This window comes from Prunus avium, chromosome 4 (assembly GCF_965620075.1).
Source record: "Prunus avium chromosome 4, drPruAviu1.hap1.1, whole genome shotgun sequence".
NCBI classification, from domain to species: Eukaryota; Viridiplantae; Streptophyta; class Magnoliopsida; order Rosales; family Rosaceae; genus Prunus; species Prunus avium.
Window position 1 is genome coordinate 16593973 of NC_142287.1, and position 19483 is coordinate 16613455.

At 35.5% G+C, this 19483-nt stretch overlaps 3 protein-coding genes across 5 annotated transcripts; 2 read left to right on the forward strand and 1 right to left on the reverse strand.

The window, feature by feature from the left end:
• Window positions 1-3327: 3327 nt before the first annotated feature.
• Window positions 3328-8835, forward strand: HY2 (phytochromobilin:ferredoxin oxidoreductase, chloroplast / phytochromobilin synthase (HY2)). Its single transcript, XM_021964056.2, has 8 exons — window positions 3328-3730; window positions 5390-5506; window positions 6678-6772; window positions 7236-7329; window positions 7440-7571; window positions 7768-7872; window positions 8346-8396; window positions 8463-8835. Exons 1-8 carry the CDS (start codon window positions 3524-3526, stop codon window positions 8649-8651), a joined length of 990 nt encoding a protein of 329 aa, XP_021819748.1. The 5' UTR covers window positions 3328-3523; the 3' UTR covers window positions 8652-8835.
• A 101-nt stretch (window positions 8836-8936) lies between these two features.
• On the reverse strand, window positions 8937-14380 carry LOC110761570 (NAD(P)-binding Rossmann-fold superfamily protein). Its single transcript, XM_021964055.2, has 9 exons — window positions 14034-14380; window positions 13533-13645; window positions 13170-13223; window positions 12970-13054; window positions 12640-12745; window positions 10962-11048; window positions 10715-10812; window positions 9682-9791; window positions 8937-9251 (listed from the first exon to the last, which is right to left on the reverse strand). The coding sequence occupies exons 1-9, from the start codon at window positions 14326-14328 to the stop codon at window positions 9186-9188; spliced, it is 1014 nt and encodes a 337-aa protein (XP_021819747.2). The 5' UTR covers window positions 14329-14380; the 3' UTR covers window positions 8937-9185.
• A 122-nt stretch (window positions 14381-14502) lies between these two features.
• On the forward strand, window positions 14503-18630 carry LOC110761602 (protein FAR1-RELATED SEQUENCE 5-like). Of its 3 annotated transcripts, none has more exons than XM_021964099.2 (5): window positions 14503-14660; window positions 15769-15898; window positions 16039-16121; window positions 16236-18189; window positions 18321-18630. In XM_021964099.2, exons 3-5 carry the CDS (start codon window positions 16064-16066, stop codon window positions 18442-18444), a joined length of 2136 nt encoding a protein of 711 aa, XP_021819791.1. In that variant the 5' UTR covers window positions 14503-14660; window positions 15769-15898; window positions 16039-16063; the 3' UTR covers window positions 18445-18630. The 3 variants fall into 3 exon arrangements, with proteins under 3 accessions (XP_021819791.1, XP_021819790.1, XP_088107891.1); XM_088251765.1 differs by adding an exon at window positions 14827-15340 and having other exon boundaries at window positions 14517-14660; window positions 16039-18189; XM_021964098.2 differs by having other exon boundaries at window positions 16039-18189.
• The last annotated feature ends 853 nt before the right edge of the window (window positions 18631-19483 follow it).

Genomic DNA, 19483 nt, shown 5'->3' on the forward strand with positions numbered 1-19483 from the left:
CAATATATCGAGATATTATCGATAATATCCCGATACGAAACCCAAAAGAAGATGACTCGTTATCTATACCTTCGGACTCTGTTGGAGTAGGAAGTAGTAACTATGGTTATACTCATAACCAACCATTTCCCTACCCTTCATATCCCATTCCTATTGGGATGGAATCAAGCGACTCATGGAAAGAATCCGAGACTCAATCTTCAAATGATTTTGCTTATGGACAACATTAACCAATCTCTGATCCATATGGGTGGCATGTTAACAATTACATGCAAAACTATTTTGGGGATTTATCATTTGATGACTACTCTTCAAAATATACTTACTCTACACATAGAGATGATGAAGATAGTGAAAATTTTGAACCTCATAGGAACTCTATATGGTACTAAGTCACTCATGTATCTTACCATGCAATATATAAAATGTAAAATATTGTAGTAATTCATTATATATAAATTGATTATGGTGTGTTTAATCTTCTTTAATTAATTACTACATATTTTCTACACTTACAGTGTTTGCCAGCTCGCTATATAATCAACTTAAATCAGTTAAATCCATCATGCAATGCATTTCCTTCCAATTTTTTGTGATAAACTATTAGATAATTGACTAAATAAACATCCTGCAAAATTTCAATAAAAATTTCCAAATTTTTCTTACAATTTTCGTGGTTTTTATTCAATTTTTACCTATACCGATAATATCCCGATATTTCCATCGACATTTCTGTGTTTTTGGACTTCCGATACCACCGATATTTTAAACCTTGGTCATCATGAGATTAGAAATAGAATTCTTGTAGGAGCAAGAGGAACACGAGGTTGGTACCCACAAAATCCAATATTTGAGCACCAAATCTTCGAGATCAATGGTTTTGATTTCCTTGTTGATTGATTTAAAAAGTAATTTTTTTTCTCTATTCCAAATTTCTAAATTTTCACGTATAGACCCGTACTACAATGATTTATAAAGCTTGAAAAGAAACTCATATCTCCCTTGGACTTCAACGACGTCAATAAACAGATCTGGTTTGACAATGAGCGACAACGAAGAGTGGAGGTTTTCTTGGGAGATAATGGTTTTTATTTTAGGGGTCTTTAGATCCAAGCCCAAAAGGTTTGGCTTTTATCAGGTTTTACCCATGCATTTGCTTGTTTTTTTTTATCTAGACCCACAAGTATTTATATCTCATTTTTTATGCCCATTTTGCCCTTTTAAATAAATATTGCAAGAAACTGAAAATTATGATTTTACGCATCTTTTATTCTAATATATATAAAGCAAAAGGCAGAGAATGGTGAAACATTCAAAATATCAGAAAATGCCCTTGGTTAATGCAAATATTAAGAATTGAAATTATTAATTAAATGAGGATAATATGGTAAATTCACACTTTTTCATATTTAAAAATAAATAAAAAATAAAAAATAAGATAATGGATCCTATTTTTATGGAATACAACTACCCATTATCTTTTTTAATTCTAAAATAAATTTAATTTTTTTAAAAAAAAACCTCTCGCAGGCGCGGAAGCGCATGCAGAGAGGCTAGTTTTAATTTAAATTGTGAATTCTAGACTGTGTGTATTGTCTTCATAATATCCACCTACAATAAGAAAAAATTCATCAAAAAAGTGATTGACTTTCATATGAAGTAAATACATAATGGACAACAATTTACCACCGTATGTGGAGTTAAATACCTAGGATGAGATAAATACAAAAATAATTTACCTGTATATGAGTTACCTCTTATACTGTGATTAAACTAAACACATCTGAATTTACTTGTTAAAATTTTATTACCTAACAAGTAGAAACCGAAAACCCTACTTATTTACCTAAATTGTATGAACACTCATGCATGTTTGAAAACTTGTGCACGGTTGTGTTTTATCACCTCCAGAATAGGTATCAAACCCACCATGAACCTACACACCTAGTATATCATACCCCAAAATAAAATCCAACCTCCCCAATATGTAAACAAATGAAGACAAAAATATACCAACTGAAATTAAAAAAAATAAACTAAACAAAGGACCCACCTTTAAACACACCAACGCCAAGTTTAAGTCTTCACACTTCATAAAAGCCTTATAGTTAGGTGTATAAATTACCTAGGAAATTTTTTAGCAACATGAACAGCCATGAACAATAACATCGACTTTGCAAGTCCTCTCTCTCTCTCTCTCTCTCCAAAGATTTCAATATATTTTGAATAAGGTGTGGAGTACCAATGGCGAGAGGAAAAAAAAAAAGAAAAAAAAGAAACCAACTTGAGATATGCTAAAATCAATGTGAAGGTATAACCTTAAAGAATAATGTTAGTCTTACCACATTTTTGTACTACATTCTCATGTCACCTTATGTGACAATTGAGGTGGACATCCACATCAATTAAAATTATTTGTAGTTTTGTTCCGTTTTTAATGTGGTTATCCACCTAAGCTGCCACAGAAGGTGGTATGAGAATGTGGTATAAAAATGTGGTAAGAGTAGCATTACTTAACCTTAAATGTGACAATTATTAAAAGAATAATGCTACTCTTACCACATTTGTATACCACATTCCTATACCACCTTATATGGCAGATGAGGTGGATAGCTACATCAATTAAAATTATTTAGTATTTTCTTTTCTTTTATGATTTATTAAAACAAAACAAAAACTGTTAATTAAACTTTCTTTATTAAAATACACTTCATTGACTTAATTGATGTAATATATGATATGGACATGTCACATCATGTGGTATAGAAATGTGAGATAAAAATGTAGTAAGTGTAGCATTACTCTTATTAAAAATGTTACACTAATAAATATTGACCTAAATTTAGTTTGTTTCTCATTTTTATTAAATCATACAAGAATTAAGGGGAAAACCCAGGGTTTTCCCCGATGAATGTTTGAAGTTTTGGGTTAATATCTAATTTATTTAATTAGTTCCAATTAGAAAAATTAAATTCCAATAAGCGAATTTCATTAATTAACGTGTCATTATCACATAAGTTGCCACATCACGTGGTGAGCTAATGTAGTCAATTAATCGTGTTCAAATAATTTTGATATAAAAAAAAAAAGTGTTCAAATAACATTTTTACAAGTATGATCTAAAAATAAAGACTTCAAAAAATAACAATTTGTTGAAATAAAAGGCACGGTTTCCTTTTTGCTTTACAATGCTTTTCCTATCATTTGTTTTGTTATGTACGGTTCGAATGAGGGAAACGTAGGCCTAATTATTGAAAGGGACACAACTTACATGGTGGGTCTCTCGGTAGATTTTCTGCTCTCATGGCTCTAACGCACTGAGTAGTGCTGTAGTGGTAACTGGATAAAGCTGAACCGAACACAGACTGAGAAACAACCTCACTATCTTTAGCAGCACCAAAAAAAAAAAACAAAAAAAACTTTAAAGAAAAAGAAGGAAAAAGGAAGACTTAAAACCCCCCAAGGAGAGGTTTATTATGCTGCTGTTGGTGGATGCTTCAGTGCAAGTTTTTCTTTCTCTTCAATGGAATGTTGTTCTACTTTAAGCTTTTGCATACCCAAAAGACCTTTACCGTTAATCAGAACAGCATTATTTAGTAGCATTTGCAGTAACAGTAGGAAGCAGCATATGCCCATTGTCCAACTCTCTGCAATTTCTTACAAAAAATTTATTAACTTTGCTTTGGATGAAACCAAACGCCACACCCATTTGGCACCTTCTCCCTTGCAGGTATGTACTCTCCTAAAACTGATATGGGTTCTTCTTAGATTGGTTTGATTTGAATTGTTCCTTTTGGTACTGAAAAACTTAGATGAGTAAATATTATTATTCTTTTAATTTCCAAGTTACTAAATGCTGGTTTTGCTACTCAGCTGTTTGTTGAAAATACAAGATGTTTGCTGCTGGATCGCCATCTGAAAAATTATTCGGCCTTGTTCTTTTCTTTTTGTGTGCGTTAATTTGTGCATGTAAAGATAAATTGATGCTTTTCTGGTACAATAATCAAATTATTTCGTGGGTGTTGTTCCTATTAACTGATGACTTAATCCGTGAGAAGAAGCAGATAGGGAACTTATGGTATGAAGATCAGTAAATGCACTTATAGGAAACTAATATATGAAAAATACTACTAAACACTTCAGACTTTGCTTGGAAGTCATAAATGAACTTAATCGAGTAGCTTCTTCCCATATTTTAACTGAGCTTACTATGTTGGCTGATGCTGATTGCCAATGGTGTGGAGTGCCAAGTCATTCCTTATAATCATTGTCGTTATACATCGCCAATACAAGTGCTTAATTTAACCGGATTGTTCACCATATATGGGAGAAAGGGAATACTTGGTATTAGAATATAAAATATCTCTTGGCCCCCATTCTAATAGCTTATGTTTTTAGAAGTAGTGGTAAAGCAAAATAGCTTTTGTGGTCGGAAAATGTTGAGTTCAAATCTTTCAAACTACAATCTCCCAATTTGCTCCTCTGGTTTGGAAGCTGCTTTCAGTCCTTCCATTGGGTGCCAAGTCACATAACTGATGATCCTTTCTGAGGTTTCAGGGATCTCTTCTTTGAGTCTGATCTATGATTAAAGGGCCAGAAGGGGCTTGGGACCTCAGGCAAACAGCTAGTGCTAGGCCTGAGTACTCAGGTTGAGCTAGTATTTGGGACCTAGATGTGAGCATTGCGAGTGCTCAAGTCAAGATGGACCTCAGGTCAAGCTACCATCTTTTCCTTTTGGCGACACCCAAGGTGATCATCCTCGACCAAGGTGAAAGGCATTGTCTAGGGTGCTTGGGTAGGTGGTTGGGTCATTCAGTCCTATAGTTGAACTAGAGGACTATTTTGGCTCTATGTGGCTCGTCCTGATTAGTGGTTGATTTTTTTTCTCAACATTTCCAAAAATACCGAGTATTTGTACTGTGTTTTATTGTTTTTATGAATAAGTTCTGTTTCATAATAAAAAAAATTATGCTTAAGCATGCGCTTTCTTGGTACACTTCTCTATCTTTCACAGTGTGAACATAGTTGGCTGAAAGCACCGTAGTATTCAATTATCCAAATCCTGTCAAAAAACGAATTGTATCCTCAGATCATGACATTGACATGTTAGCTGATGGAACATTGATTGTAGATGCAATTCACCAAGAATAGAATTCAATTGTATTGAACTTATGCAGCTTTTTCTTATGCATTATTTGGACTAGATCAGCTTTCAAAAGGTTTGCAATTTCATGTTGACCATTTCTTGAACTATTTAACTTTTTTATTTTTGAGAACTCTTTGATGCTGTGATAGTATACAATTATGAATATTTCACCAATGATTATTACCTGTCATAATGTTTATTATTTCTGCTATTCATGACTAGCATTCCATTGTGTGTCATCAGGAAAGATATAATTCTCGGATCTCAATGGATGGTAAATCAGAGATTGAAATGTTGTCATTCGAAGCTACTAAAGTTAGGCTTCTACGTAGCCTTTGCATTGAGAATCAAACAATGCAGGTATCATGCTGTAACTTGTCACTTTGTTTACCCTATATTGTGAGCTATAGAAGAGCTCACAGTGGCTCCATTTGATTTAATAATTTTGTTTTGGTTTATTTGTTATTGCTATAATACTGGTGCAATGATGTCAACTACCTAGTACTCCACCATTGTTATATTTTCAAAATGTATGTCACCTGCATATTAAAATAAAGATAGTTCATTTCGGGGTTGCGTGTTGAATTGATGGATGAAATCTCTTACAGATCAGTTGGAAATCATCTATAGGATGATACATATGTACTACAAAATTGTTGTGTGTGCAATGTGTTGTAGCCCCATTCATACTCATTTTCTTGACAAGAGGCTGATTGGTTTTTATCTATGGCAATTTGGTTACTGACTAGTTTCAGCATTAAATTTACCTTGTCATGCGAGAATATTTCTCACTCTTGACACTATGAAGGTACTAGAGTTTCACATGATTTTGTTTAGCAATTAGAATTAGAAAGTGAACCATAAACTGAGTTGAAGCCATATTCTTATTGAAATTTTCTGTCTCAAAGGTGAAGATTTTTCATGTGATTATTTTTCCTTTTATTTATTTTTGTTTTACCTGTAAATAACAGTTCACATATTGCTATTTTTTGTTGAAAAAAAAAAAACAATATAAATGTAATTTCAATTGGTATCCCCGTAATCTTTGCTCAAATATCTGATATCACAAAAACAATAAGAGAAAATTGGAAGTTAGGCTAGTAGAAAGTATGTCTCCTGAAGGTTTAGTTATTTGTTCCTACTGATAACTAGTTAGGAGACGGTGAAATTATCGATTTCAAGTTTCAACATACACATTACATGGATCATGAATTAAAAGTAACCAATGAATAATTGATAACATGATATTTTGCTCTAATACTATAATAATTGATAAATAACCAATGAATATATCAGACCAAAAAAGAAAAAAAAACAAATGAATTTAAAAGCTGAAGCTGCTAGGAGATAATCTGAGAATTAGTAAGATCTTGTTCATGGCCTGAGAATCTGTAAGCTTGATGAGATTAGGTATGGAAACCTCAATTGACAGGCCTTCCTCAAAGCATGTGCATATTTTGTATATTTTGTTATGATCTATAACACAATTCACACTTTGGCCAATAACTGTTGTATCATAAATCATGTGCAGGTTTTGGATTTTGCTGTCTTCCCAGAACCAGAATTTGATATGCCCATATTTTGTGCCAACTTCTTCAGCAGTGCAAATACGAACATAGTTGTTCTGTAAGCTCTTATTTATTAATTGTTTAAAAGTAATCATAGGACTACGGTTCTTTTATGACAATATCATTACATTAATCTTAAACATCATTACTGATAGTGTTGTCTTCCCTCAACTGAGAATTATCCAAACCAAGTTACTGTTCTAAAAATATGTAGTAAAACATACATATTATTGCTATAAATTAGCTCAAACTTTAGTACATCTATTTATAGAAAAGAAGTCCAACTTTCTGTTGTGATACATTGGTAAATTATTTGTCTTTTTTTGTTGGGCGTGCTGCATCTAGAAACTCCACCATTTACTCTCTTTTGATGCCGAATGACACTTATAGTATGTTTATCTTCCCAAAGTGATAATTTTAGTACATCATAACTATATTTTTCTCGCTGAAGCTGTTTTGGTATCATGTATAAATATTGAATACTTTAAATTTGGAGCTTACCCATAATTGATCATTTATAGGGACCTCAATCCCTTGCATGATGTCATCAGTCAAAGAGATTACAAAGAAAAATACTATAAAGGCCTAATACCTCTTGGCCTTAAATATGCTGAGGTAAGTAGAATGATTCGAACTAGAACTATAATGTAAATGCTAATCCCGTGGTTATTTCCAAATCCTTTCTAAAAGATATGGCATCGTGACTGAACACAGATTTCATGCAGCTTTTACCCTGGGGAGGAAAGCTTACTAGCGAGTCATTAAAATTTTTTTCACCAATTGTGATATGGACAAGATTTACATCAAGCTCCTACAAATATGATGTTTTATATTCTGCATTCATGGATTATTACAAGGTATAAGTTTGATGGCTTTTATGTCCCAAAATTTTAGTTTATGATATTTTCCCTATGCTGCTAAGTGGAATTGAATATCAACATTTATATGGTACTTCCTATATCAATTAAACTGTAGAGTTCCAAGTTCTAACATATCAATTAAACTGTAGAATTCCAAGTTGTAATGTGTTAGAACTTCCTCTTGCTCCTGCAGGCGTGGCTTGAGCTGATGGACCAAGCAGTAGTGGAGACAAATGCCTCTAAAATTATGTGTAATCGTGAAGCACAACATAGATATCTAACATGGAGAGCAGAGAAGGTGATTAATGCTCTTTGCCAGGTTTATTGTTACATGCATCCCTTCTTATGTATGGATTCCTTGTGGTTCATATTAGGACCTTGGAACGGATTTTTTGGGAAGTCATAGTTCATGTCTTTGGTTTACTCACTCTCAAATCTAAAAATTCAGTGTTTTAAGTTAAAAGAACAAAGAAAAGGAAAGCAGTTATTTTCTTCGAATGTCAGTCTCACTTATAGGGCCTTCAGAACAGAACTGTTGTTGAATTCATAATGGAAATTCAGTATGTTCAATATTACCAAACAAGTTGTACCCAAAAAAAAAAATTTCTACCTAATAAGTTAAATTATAATAGAAAATTATTTTTTTTCAAGAAATTTTTAGATATCAAATGATAGTTATGGTGGCTCTCTTGATTGCCTTTGACTTTTACAGCTTAATCCCCTATTATCTGTTTTTGTGACTTATTTTGTTGAGACAACATGTGACATTAGGATCCTGGGCATGGACTGCTAAAAAAGTTGATTGGCGAGACACAAGCAAAGGTATTGGACATTGATGAGTTTGATTTTGTTACATGAGTGCAGTTTCTGACTTAAAATAATCTCTAGGACTTGCTGGTGAACTTCCTCTTTAATGGAATTGATGAACTAGGAAGCAAAAGCTTCCTGGATTACTTTCCTGAGTACTGCTGCGAGGACGGGACTATAAATCAGAGTCGCAGTATAATTGGAAAGTCTTTTGAAAGTCGCCCTTGGGATAGGAAAGGAGAATTTATTAGTAACAGTTTTGAAAATTAGATTGCAGTTCTGTGTTCCAATCTGTTGCACTTTTTTTCCCTTTGTGGATGTTTTTCCTTTCTCCTTTTGGAATCCAGATGATGTATATAGTAATTACTTTTGCTAAAACAGAAAACGCTAAACGGACTCTGTTGTGCAGTTCAATTATTTCAGTGACAAGGTTGGGCCAGTTTTACTTTGTGCAGTTGAATCAGATTCTGTCATTCATATGAGAATAACTGAACTGTGCCTTGAAGGCGAAGCCAAAAAAAAAACTTGCAAAGAAATGGTACCAAAGAACTCAGATAAAAGCCACAAGATACACTACTTTTCAATGTGCAACATTTGGGAAATGTGATCACTTTTACAGGTTGAAATGCGCATGCATAACTGTAAAAAAAAAAAGGGGGGGGAAGGAAATTATACAATTTACAGATCTAAATTGAAATATTACATAGTGATTATTTACAATATATAGACAGACAGATCATTGCTTATATTTCTTGTTTTCAAGCAATTCATAGTATACATGGATGAATCGGAAGCAGAGTACAGTTATTGAGCTTGGGCAGCTTTGAATAATTCCCTCCACTTTTGCTGATCACTTCCTGGACCTTCTCCCTGCACAGTACTAGATTTTACTACTGGAAAGAACTTCAAAGCATCAGAATATGGTAGGGTTAATTGGAATTAATTCATATAAGGGTCTAACATAAACACTGGCCTCCTTGTTTTCTCTATATCACATGCCCCTAGGTCTCCAATGAACTATGCAACGATATCAAATGTGTTCCAAATGGTAAGGGGTCAAACGCAGTGTACTTCTCTAAACCAAGGAGAAAAGGAAAGAAAGGAAAGAATAAAGGCAAGCAAGCAAATCGTCTAACTTCCATTCATCTCTATAAATTCAAGTTCATTCCCAAACATCAATATAAGTAAAGACTGAATTCTGAGTTCAAATGCCAAGGGACGTTGAAAAGCAAGGCCAGATATACATTGTACATTTACCCCTCTATATTCTGCAAGACTGCAATCATATCCGGAAAATTACCTCAACTGAATTAACTTCAAAAGTTTTTCCTTCAGTACATTCTATGTCCAATGCCTGTATGCAAGCTTCAGCAACAACGAGTCTGCTAACCTCTCCAACTAGTTTATCTCCTGGATCCCATAAATGATTAAACCCATTAAGATAAAGACATAAGATAGGAAGGAATTTAGTTAACACCATATCCCAAAATCATGCACACAGACAAGATGATCCCTGCCTAAACCAGAAGAATTTGCATGTATGACAGGAAAATCTAATATATTGGTATCTTGTGGAAAATTCATTCAACAATTATTTATTTAAATCTCCATATATTCAACTCAACTCAATTAAGCCTTCCCACAAATTTAAGGTTCAATGTGTGGTTTGATGCGAAATTAGTTACTAGCTTTTGATCAATGTTCTCAGAACCAGGTTCACCTAGTAAGGGAGCATCGATTAAATTAGGTTTCTGAGAGCCTGGGACAAACAAATCTAAGCAGCAGCAACATTCATGTGAAGGTATATGAAAACTTATGAACAATGCCCATCCTAAAGTATCATGGAACCTTGAATTCCCTTTTCTTATTTCGACATTAAAGACATCAATAACTGAATAAACTGTTTCGAATAGCAAGTCAGTGGTATCAAAACCCCTAAAGGTAACATTTGATGAAATAAGCAAACAAAGTAATACTACTCATAATTGCCCATCGTCCCTACTCTAATGTTTTAAAATAGCAGTTTCCAATATTCAACCTTTCCCCTCCTCCTCCCTCTCTCTTCGTGGTTCATGCTAAAACAATGATGGCAATTTTCTTTCCAGCCAAAGCAGCTTTTGTACCAGTTGGCCATGTTAAGGTAGTGATCGTTAGCTAGTGATTTAGTTCCATTAGCTCAATTTACAGAGCAGCCTTCATCTGTTTGGCATTTCTTAAGATTTTGCAGTGCTAAGACTAAATTTTTGGTATAAGACCATAGGACCTATAATTGAGCCTTAAGAACTGAACCTGCAATCTATCTATGCAATGCTCGTTGAAAATTGATAGTGTACCTTGACCTATTAGGACTGCACGGCGTTGGCCAGCTGTAGCTTTCAGCAATGTATTAAGATCATATGATGTGTAAGGTCCATCTGTCAATCTACCAGGTCTGCAAAGCAAAAAGTATAAATACGATATAAGCAACAATTTTTAGGGATATAAAGCTGCTTTTCTCTAAGCGGAAGCCTGCCATAATTACTATGGCAGTTTTTTGGCTTCTCAGTAATAAAAAAAGTTACATAACTAATTTACACAAACCTGATTATTGTAAATGATAGACCAGAATTACGAAGAATATCCTCCCCCATCTTCTTATATTTGAGAACACCAAAAAGGTTCATAATGCTACAAAAATAAAAGAATTTAAATAATTAATCCATGTGAGAAAGAAATAGAAGATTGAAAAACCACTTCATTGTGAACTAGTTGGATGTACAAGATGGTTTAGTTCGGAATTAAGCTTACGTGACACTTTCAAACTGTTCAAAGCCATAATGATAAGAGATATAAAAACCCCTACATTAATCCTGAAGAACAGCACAGGCACAATATTGTATCTGCAACTATGACTAAGAAATAATTTTTAATTGCTCTGAGCACCATTTTGTAAAAGAACAATATTGCCTTTTAAGTTCTCTCTCTCTCTCTCTCATGATGTAGGACAGGAATTTTGGCCTTTGATTGCTGCAAATTGTAAGTAGGTAAGGTATAGAAGCTACTAGCACCACACCTGTAGGTCTCTGGGCATTGCACCTAGGATGGGTTGCAACACAGTCCTAGAGAAATACATAAGCTTCGCTGAAATTTTCTGTAAATTTATTCATGGCTCAAAAGAAGGGTTCAAAAGCCTTATGTGGAGGTCTGTGAGACTGCCTATTAAATGTAATGCATTGCTTTGTACCATACAATGAACCCACGCATACCTGAACCATTATTATTATAATTATTATTATTTTGTTGGTATATTACATTGAACCATTGTTAATCACCTAACGACCATGTATTTACCCAATACATGAATTCTAGGTGCCCACGTGATTGTATGAGCTACATGTGCTGCATAAGCCAGTAAAGTGCCTAGAACCAGAATCAAGCCACTGGATACTTTCCTTATCCCTACAACTAGCATGTCTCCTATAAGGAAGGGACTGTTGCAGTCCTTTCCTCCATTCCATTACAAATAAAAAGGCATGAAGAAGGGTAAAGTTAGCAACCTTATCCGCCAAATTGAGGCCACACTTTGCTCTCTTCATCTTCTCCTTGTGAAGATACTTTCTTTAAGGAAATCAGCGAGGAGCTCACTTTGGAAGTCTAGACAAGATAAACCTGGGGATCCTTGTGTGTGCATCAATTTGTGCAGACTGGTGGCATAACCAAAAACCTTTTTGGAGCCATAATAGCATGGAGGTATTGCTTGACTCATCAGAGGAGCCATTGGTGCAAAGGCATGCTTGGAGAATGCAGGCCTAGAGGTGGATGTGCAACCCTCTCAATTGATAACCAAACCTATTCCTTATGTATAAGGTTTAACCCTAATCCTATACATGTTCTAGATAATAGATCTAATAAGGTTAATCAAAGTAAAAATTTTAAATTTTCTTATGATAGGAATATTGATCCCAATAAATGTTATATCAGTCTTTGGTTTACCATTATGGTCTCAAAATATTGCAACTATTTTCGAAATTTCTCTGCACTGAGGAAAATAATCTATTTTATGTCTATGCTTGAGAACTTCAACTCATAAGTTTCGTTTACAAGAGTTTCCTTGCTGGGATCTTATTACGAAATTATGAAAATTTCAGCACCAACGACACAATATTTAAGGGCCGCTAATATTAATTAAATCATTAAACATAGTTTCTTGCCAGTGCTCACTCAACCAAAAGAAACGCACTGGTTTTATAACTCAACATCCATAAATAAGTTGTCTTACCTCCATGGCAGTTCATTGAACTTGGTGACACCTACTGATGATACAAGAACAACTCTCTGCAGCGAAGAGGGCAGTACAGATACAAGATTTCTCACGCCCTCCCAATCTTCATTAAAAAATTTAAAAGTCAAATGCGCGGAAAGCATATGTATAGATGAGCAAGCAATCTTTGGTTGTGTGCGTGTTCATGTATAGCTCATCTATTTAATCTATTCAGATGTAATCTGTTTTTCAGCCTGCTATATCCAAACAGAAAATAAATGATGCATATGCCTTAGATGCAGGTACTTGCTCACTCATAAAGCTAAAATTTCAAAATAGAACTCTAACCAACTCTTTCTGGTGTATTATCCCCTTCCCACCGCTTTGAAGGAAAAGCCGTAGTTCCTGTGCAGCAAATCACATGTGTGACTCCCTAAAAGAGAAGACATTTTAAAATTACTCATTCAGAAATCATTAACCCTTGACCCATTATCAATACAGAAAATAGGAAAAAAAAAAGTATACATAACTAATGTAAAAGCGCAAACCTCAAAAATAGATGGATCTAGATCGTCTGCATTCCGAGTGTCTCCTTTGAAGACCTATCAAGTTTTTATAGAGCTATGATACCCACTCCTCAGGAAAGGAAACAAGTTTTAAAAAAAGAGAATGTATTTATGCTCTAAAACTAAGCTGAAAGAAGACATTGCTGAGAATATAAATCCAGATGTCAAATGACACCTTCTCACCTCTAATAAATCCAGGGCTCAGTTCAGTCACAATTTTGCATCTTAATAAATAAACATATATAGTCAATTGATTTCAGGTTCGATGCTTTAACTTAACAGAAATATAGCAAATATTTGAGTGATAGAGATCTCTTGAATAATTACTTACACAGAAATTGGTACCTGCAATTTCTCTTCATCTTGTTCACCAAACAACGTAGTTGCTTTCTCAGGGTCACGCAATAACAGGCGTGCCTTGATATTCCGGTTGAGCAACGAAGCCACTACCAGCTGACCTGAAATGAGATTAACAAAGCACCAAAATTTACAAAGTTCCCAATAAAATTCACAAAAGGGTATGTGCAAAACTAAAAACCTTGGAGGAAAACCGTATCATTTACTCAAACCTGCATCCCAAAAAGAGGAATAATTGTTTGATTTAAGTTCACATACTTCACTAGCATTTCCACAATCACAAGACTCATTTTGCTATATAACCCACATAAAGAAACAGCAATAACACAAACCCCTCAACGGAATTCAAAACAAATTCAGAAGCAAAAGAAACATATATATATATATATATATATATATATATATATATATATATATACATATATACATATAAAGAGCACTATAAGCAAATGAAGAGCTACAAACGAGAGAAGGAACAAGTGAAAATACCAACACCGCCGGTGCCTCCAATGACGAGAACGACCTTGGAAGAGGAGGAAGGAGAAGTTTTGGAATCACTGGTGGAATCTGAACTGGTGGATGGGATCACTTCCTCTTGGACAGCAAGAAGTGCTGGCGATGATCCTCCATTAGAGCTCGAAATGGTCCTCGAATTGAAGGAGGGATTTACATGAAAACTATAAGGTGGAAGAGTAAAAAGAGGTATTTGTTGAAGGTGTTTTGGGAATGTTCTAGCTGGGGTTGGAAGATTGGGAATGGAAATGAGTGAGAGTCTGGAAGCCATGAGCAAGAGAGAGAGCGCAACAGCAGAGGAGGGAAAGAGAAGATGAAACGAGCAGTTATAACTTATATGTAAAAGACTTGTGGTGGTTGTATTTCTGGCCGGCAATTACCAAAATGTACCCATGGCATGAAATTACCAAAATGTCCCCCACAAATTACGCACCTTAGATGCAGACTGCATTATTAGCCCCATGATCAAACTGGACGGCTTAGATTTCAAGTTAGAGATTGAACTTGTGAGCTCGAAACCTCGATTTCTTTTGTTAAAAAACAAGAGGTCTAAGATTTGGCGGCAACCACATCGAAGGCTGAGTTTTGAAACTCCATGTACAGGTAAATTATTTCATCTATGTCAAATTTGAGATTATTAATGATGCGTTAGTTGTAGTTTGCATTAGCCTTGGATTTTAGGATGTGGCCTAAAAATGTGCCCCCAAGGTGTTTGACGAATTGCCCCAATGAGTGCATTTTTGTTCATGGTGTTCATGATTGGATGCAGCAACGACTGTTTTCAGCTTAGCTAGATGCTCGGGGAATTGCCTTCCCACATGGGTACAGCTTGCCAGGCTCAAGAAATGGGCCTTTGTTTAGTATAGTGGTGGTGGGGATGCAAGAGAGGGGATGGGAGGACGGGTTTACCCGGATGGGATTAATAAATGGGAGGCAATTTGGGAATGGAGTTTGGAGTTCTCCAAAGAAATGGGTTCTATGGGAGGAGGAAGATATGTCAAAGGGACCAAACACTTTGCCACCGAGAAGCATCAGACAGTCTAGTTGAATAGCAAGTACACTGCCTTGTCGAGTTTGGTTCCAAACACAAAGAGGGTTTACCGTATATACTAAAACTTGTGTAGAAGAAGAAGATCAATCTATTGTTGATTGTGTCCAAGCTTCTTGATGAAAGGTCTTTTTTGTATGCAAGTGCTATAGCCCAAAAGCTCATTGAGGTTCTGGAAAAACAACATGCAGTACCGTTTGTAGGGATGCATGAGTTGTTCCTTTGGATATATATGGTAGTATATACCAAGTCTTTATAATAGATACTATCTTTTATGTTGTTCTTACTATATGATGCTGAATTTGAAAAGTAGACGATAAACTTGGTGTGACAGACGCATGAAGGGGAGTATATAGAACTTATATACTTCTAGATTGGCATGGCTTTAATTAGTTATATTAATTACTATAGAGTGAGCACTATTATAATTAGCAGCTATATATACGTGCCCAAATTTAATTAGCTATACAATAACCACGCATTTTATATTGGAAATCATTTCAAATGTTTGAGCACTATTAATTCTCAGCATGATTGTCTTTACATATATATTTATAATATACTTGGTAATTGGTATTATTTCATTCAAGTTATATTAATGAATAACATTTATGTATAAAACTTGCTGGAACAAAATCATGTGGATTTTTCATGTTTTTTAAGAATGGTGCTGGAATACAAGAAGTAGCAGCAATGCAACTGAACTGGAAGCAGCTTTCAGAAAAGGTTCCATCCTGCACCCAAACCAGCGAATCATACTTAAAAAGAAGAAGAGGTTGATACTAGCTTAAAGGTAGAAAAGTCACCGGTCTGGACTATGTTTCATAATATTTTATTAAGTTTAATTAGTATGTATTATGATTCATTTGACTTTGCAAATCATTAAGAGGATTTGAATAGACTGATGTGGTTTTAAATTGATGTCATATTCAGGTTAATATCAAAATTTGTTGGGAGAATGGATGAGAATGCACGTGTGTGGGACCTAACTGATAGTAGCGATGCAGATGGTGATGGTGTGGATCCTGACATTTGTGTTATACCCAAACTCAATACTGAGTCCATACCAGAAGTTGGGAAAGAGTTCGATTCACTTCAAGATGTTTATAATTTCTATAATAATTATGCAGAGAAGGCAGGATTCAGCATACGCAGTCATTCAAGCAAAAAGGATAGACTCACGGGGGAGATAAAAAGGAAAGAATATGTATGTTCTAAACAAGGTACGTATTGTAGACCCGAAGCGGAAGGCAGGGTAAGGAAAAGACGAAGAGTCAAAGTACGACAAGATTGCAAGGCTAGGATTGGGGTTGTGAAGTGTCCTGAGTCTAACAAGTACTCTATTTCATTGTTTGAAGAGGTACACAACCATTCATTGACAACCCCAGATAAGGTGCATTTGTTGAGATCTCACCGTGATGTTAGAGAATCAAGAAAAGCACTCAAAATTGACCGACTTGGTGTAGTTAATATACCTACTCATCCACCAGTAAGTAATCTTGAGGTACAAGCAGGAGGAATGGAAAACATTGGGTGTATAAATAAAGATTTCTACGATTGGGAAATGAACATGCGCACGCAACTGCTGGAGCATGATGTAGAGCTGCTGAGTGAGCATTTTGGGGCTGAGAAAAGAAAGAATGAGTCTTTTTATTTCAAGATGGAGGCAGATTCTAGTGGAAGGCTGACTAATTTGTTTTGGGCAGATTCAACATCTAGACGAGCTTATAAATTCTATGGAGATGTGATTGTGTTTAATACAACATATAGCACGAATCGTTACGGATTGGTATTTTCGCCGTTAATAGGGGTGAGTAATCATGGGCAGACTATTATCCTTGCATGTGCTTTCTTAAGTAAAGAAACCACCGAATCTTTTGTGTGGTTATTTGATCAATTTAAGAATGCCATGCCCGGTCCACCACCCAAAATGATCATTACGGATTATGATGCAGCCATGACAAAGGCGATTGTGCAAGCTCTCCCAACTACATACCATAGATTATGCGTATGGCATATTTTGAACAAATTTTCTGAAAAGGTAAATCCCCCAACACTCAGAGACAGATTCTCAAATTTAAATGCTTGCATATGGGAGATAGACACAACAATAGAATTTGAATCAAAATGGCTTACCTTGATTACAGAAAATGGATTAAATGATCATCCTTGGTTGAGTTCAATATATGATTTGCGTGATAAGTGGGTTCCAGCCTATGTGAAACATGTTTTCTCTGCTGGAATGTCGAGTAGTAAGCAACCTGAAAGCTCACATGCTTTCTTCAAGCCATATGTTTCACGAAAGAATTCGTTGATGGATTTCGTAGTACGATTTGAACGAGGCCTTGCTAAGCAGCGGCATGAGGAGTTATATGCTGATCATGTTGACCGTAATGAAAAACCTGCAAGCCTTTTGGAGACGTCAATGGAAACCCAGGTGGCAGGCTTGTATACAAAGGCGCTGTATCAAAAGTTTCAGATTGAAGAATTGAAGAGCCTTAAATGTTTTCTTCAATGTACAACGTCGGATGATAGACAAAGGGTTTATAAAGTAACTGAGAGGATAAAACCTGGGGTTTCTAAAGTCAAAGAAGTTGTGTATGATGTATCCGCTGATCTAGCTTCTTGCAGTTGCAAACACTTGGAATTTTGTGGAATTCCATGCAGGCATGTATTGGCTTTTCTAAAACATGAGCAAGTCGAATATTTGCCAGATAAGTATTTATTAAAAAGGTGGATGCAACGAGCGAAGTCTGCATTGGTGTTTGATTGCGATGCCATTAAAATTAAAGATCACGTTGACAGGTGTGTTTTAATGAGGAGATCTACATTGTCTAAACTAGCCATTACTCTAATTGATTCTGCATCAATGTCCGAGGAAGCTGGGAAGTTACTGTTAGAAACTTTACAGGGTGTGCAGGAAAAAATAGAGTCTATGGGGCAGGCAATTGGGCATGCACAAGGAAGTGGTAAAGCCGTGGCGAGCGATTCTCAAACAGTTACTTTAATGGATCCACTTCGAGTGAGAGTGAAAGGCAAAGAGAAGGCAATGGGCAAATTGAAACGATGGTGTACTGAGTGTAGGTCGGTTGATCATGATAGACGCAATTGTCCTACATTGATTAACTAGTCCGAAATGCAAATTAATATTTTTTATCAATCTTCCACATGAGTGCTTTCATAGTAAGTTCTCATTCTGTGTTGTAATGATGCAGTTCTTTCCCTGGAAACAATGACGACACAACTCAGAGCATGCCGAACACACAATCTAGTCCGATCCTGTCCTTGATGGATGAATTTGACATTTATGCAACTGCCAGCTCTCATCCCGTTTTGTAGTTGGCTGATTGTGTCAATAAATTTGATGTATTGTCCATGTATGTTTTTCATCATTGAACTGGTTTTCTTTGTTTAGGGTTGCAGGTTTTGTAGTATTGTTCGTGTGTGTATCCGAACTGATTGACCATTGTTCTTGTAACCTGTGTAAGGAAATTGCATTATGGATACCAGATTTTCTTCCTCTCATGACAACATTCCACTTACAGATTCATTCATATTCTACCATCATGACAGCGAAAGATGATCACAAATCTTTCAGAAAACATCCCAAACAGATTCACAAACCACTTATAAGATGTTTCACAAGTATGTGCCTATAAGATTCCAGCAGAGAAAACATCCCAAATGATCATCCTTCTTTTGTTAATACAAAAGTTTATTATTTTTATTTTTTCAATTGCAAAACATGGGTGCTCTCCTTTAACAAGGAAGCAACTTTTGTTAATACAAAAGTTTATTATTTTTATTTTTTCAATTGCAAAACATGGGTGCTCTCCTTTAACAAGGAAGCAATTTGCTATGTCATGGGCCGAGTAGTTTGTGGCATTACAACTTAAAAGTGCGACCCCTAAGAGCATTTCCACCACACCCCCTTAGTCCGGGCAAGAGGGGGCCTAGGACCCCTAAGAGCATTTCCACCACACCCCCTTAGTCCGGGCAAGAGGGGGCCTAGGCCCGTGAAGTCGTTTTCAGCAGTACAAAACAGCCCAGGCAAGGCGGGGCTCCACCAAGCCCTGGCAGGCCCGAAGACAAGAACATCCCGAGTTGTTGTCTAAGGACTGTGACGTCGGTGATGGCATCAGCAAATAAAAAAAAATCTGAAAAAATACCAACATTTTCATAATTTTTATTTATTTATAAATATCTAGCCATATTCTTCACTTCCCACACTAAAACTCTATAAAAATTATTCTCCTCATATCTCATGTGAATAGTGGTTGCCATGGCAATAGGTGGAAAACCAACAAAAAATTTACTAGGGCAGGCACTATTCATGTGAATAGTAACAACATTTGCCTCCGTTTGCCTTTTGTCATGG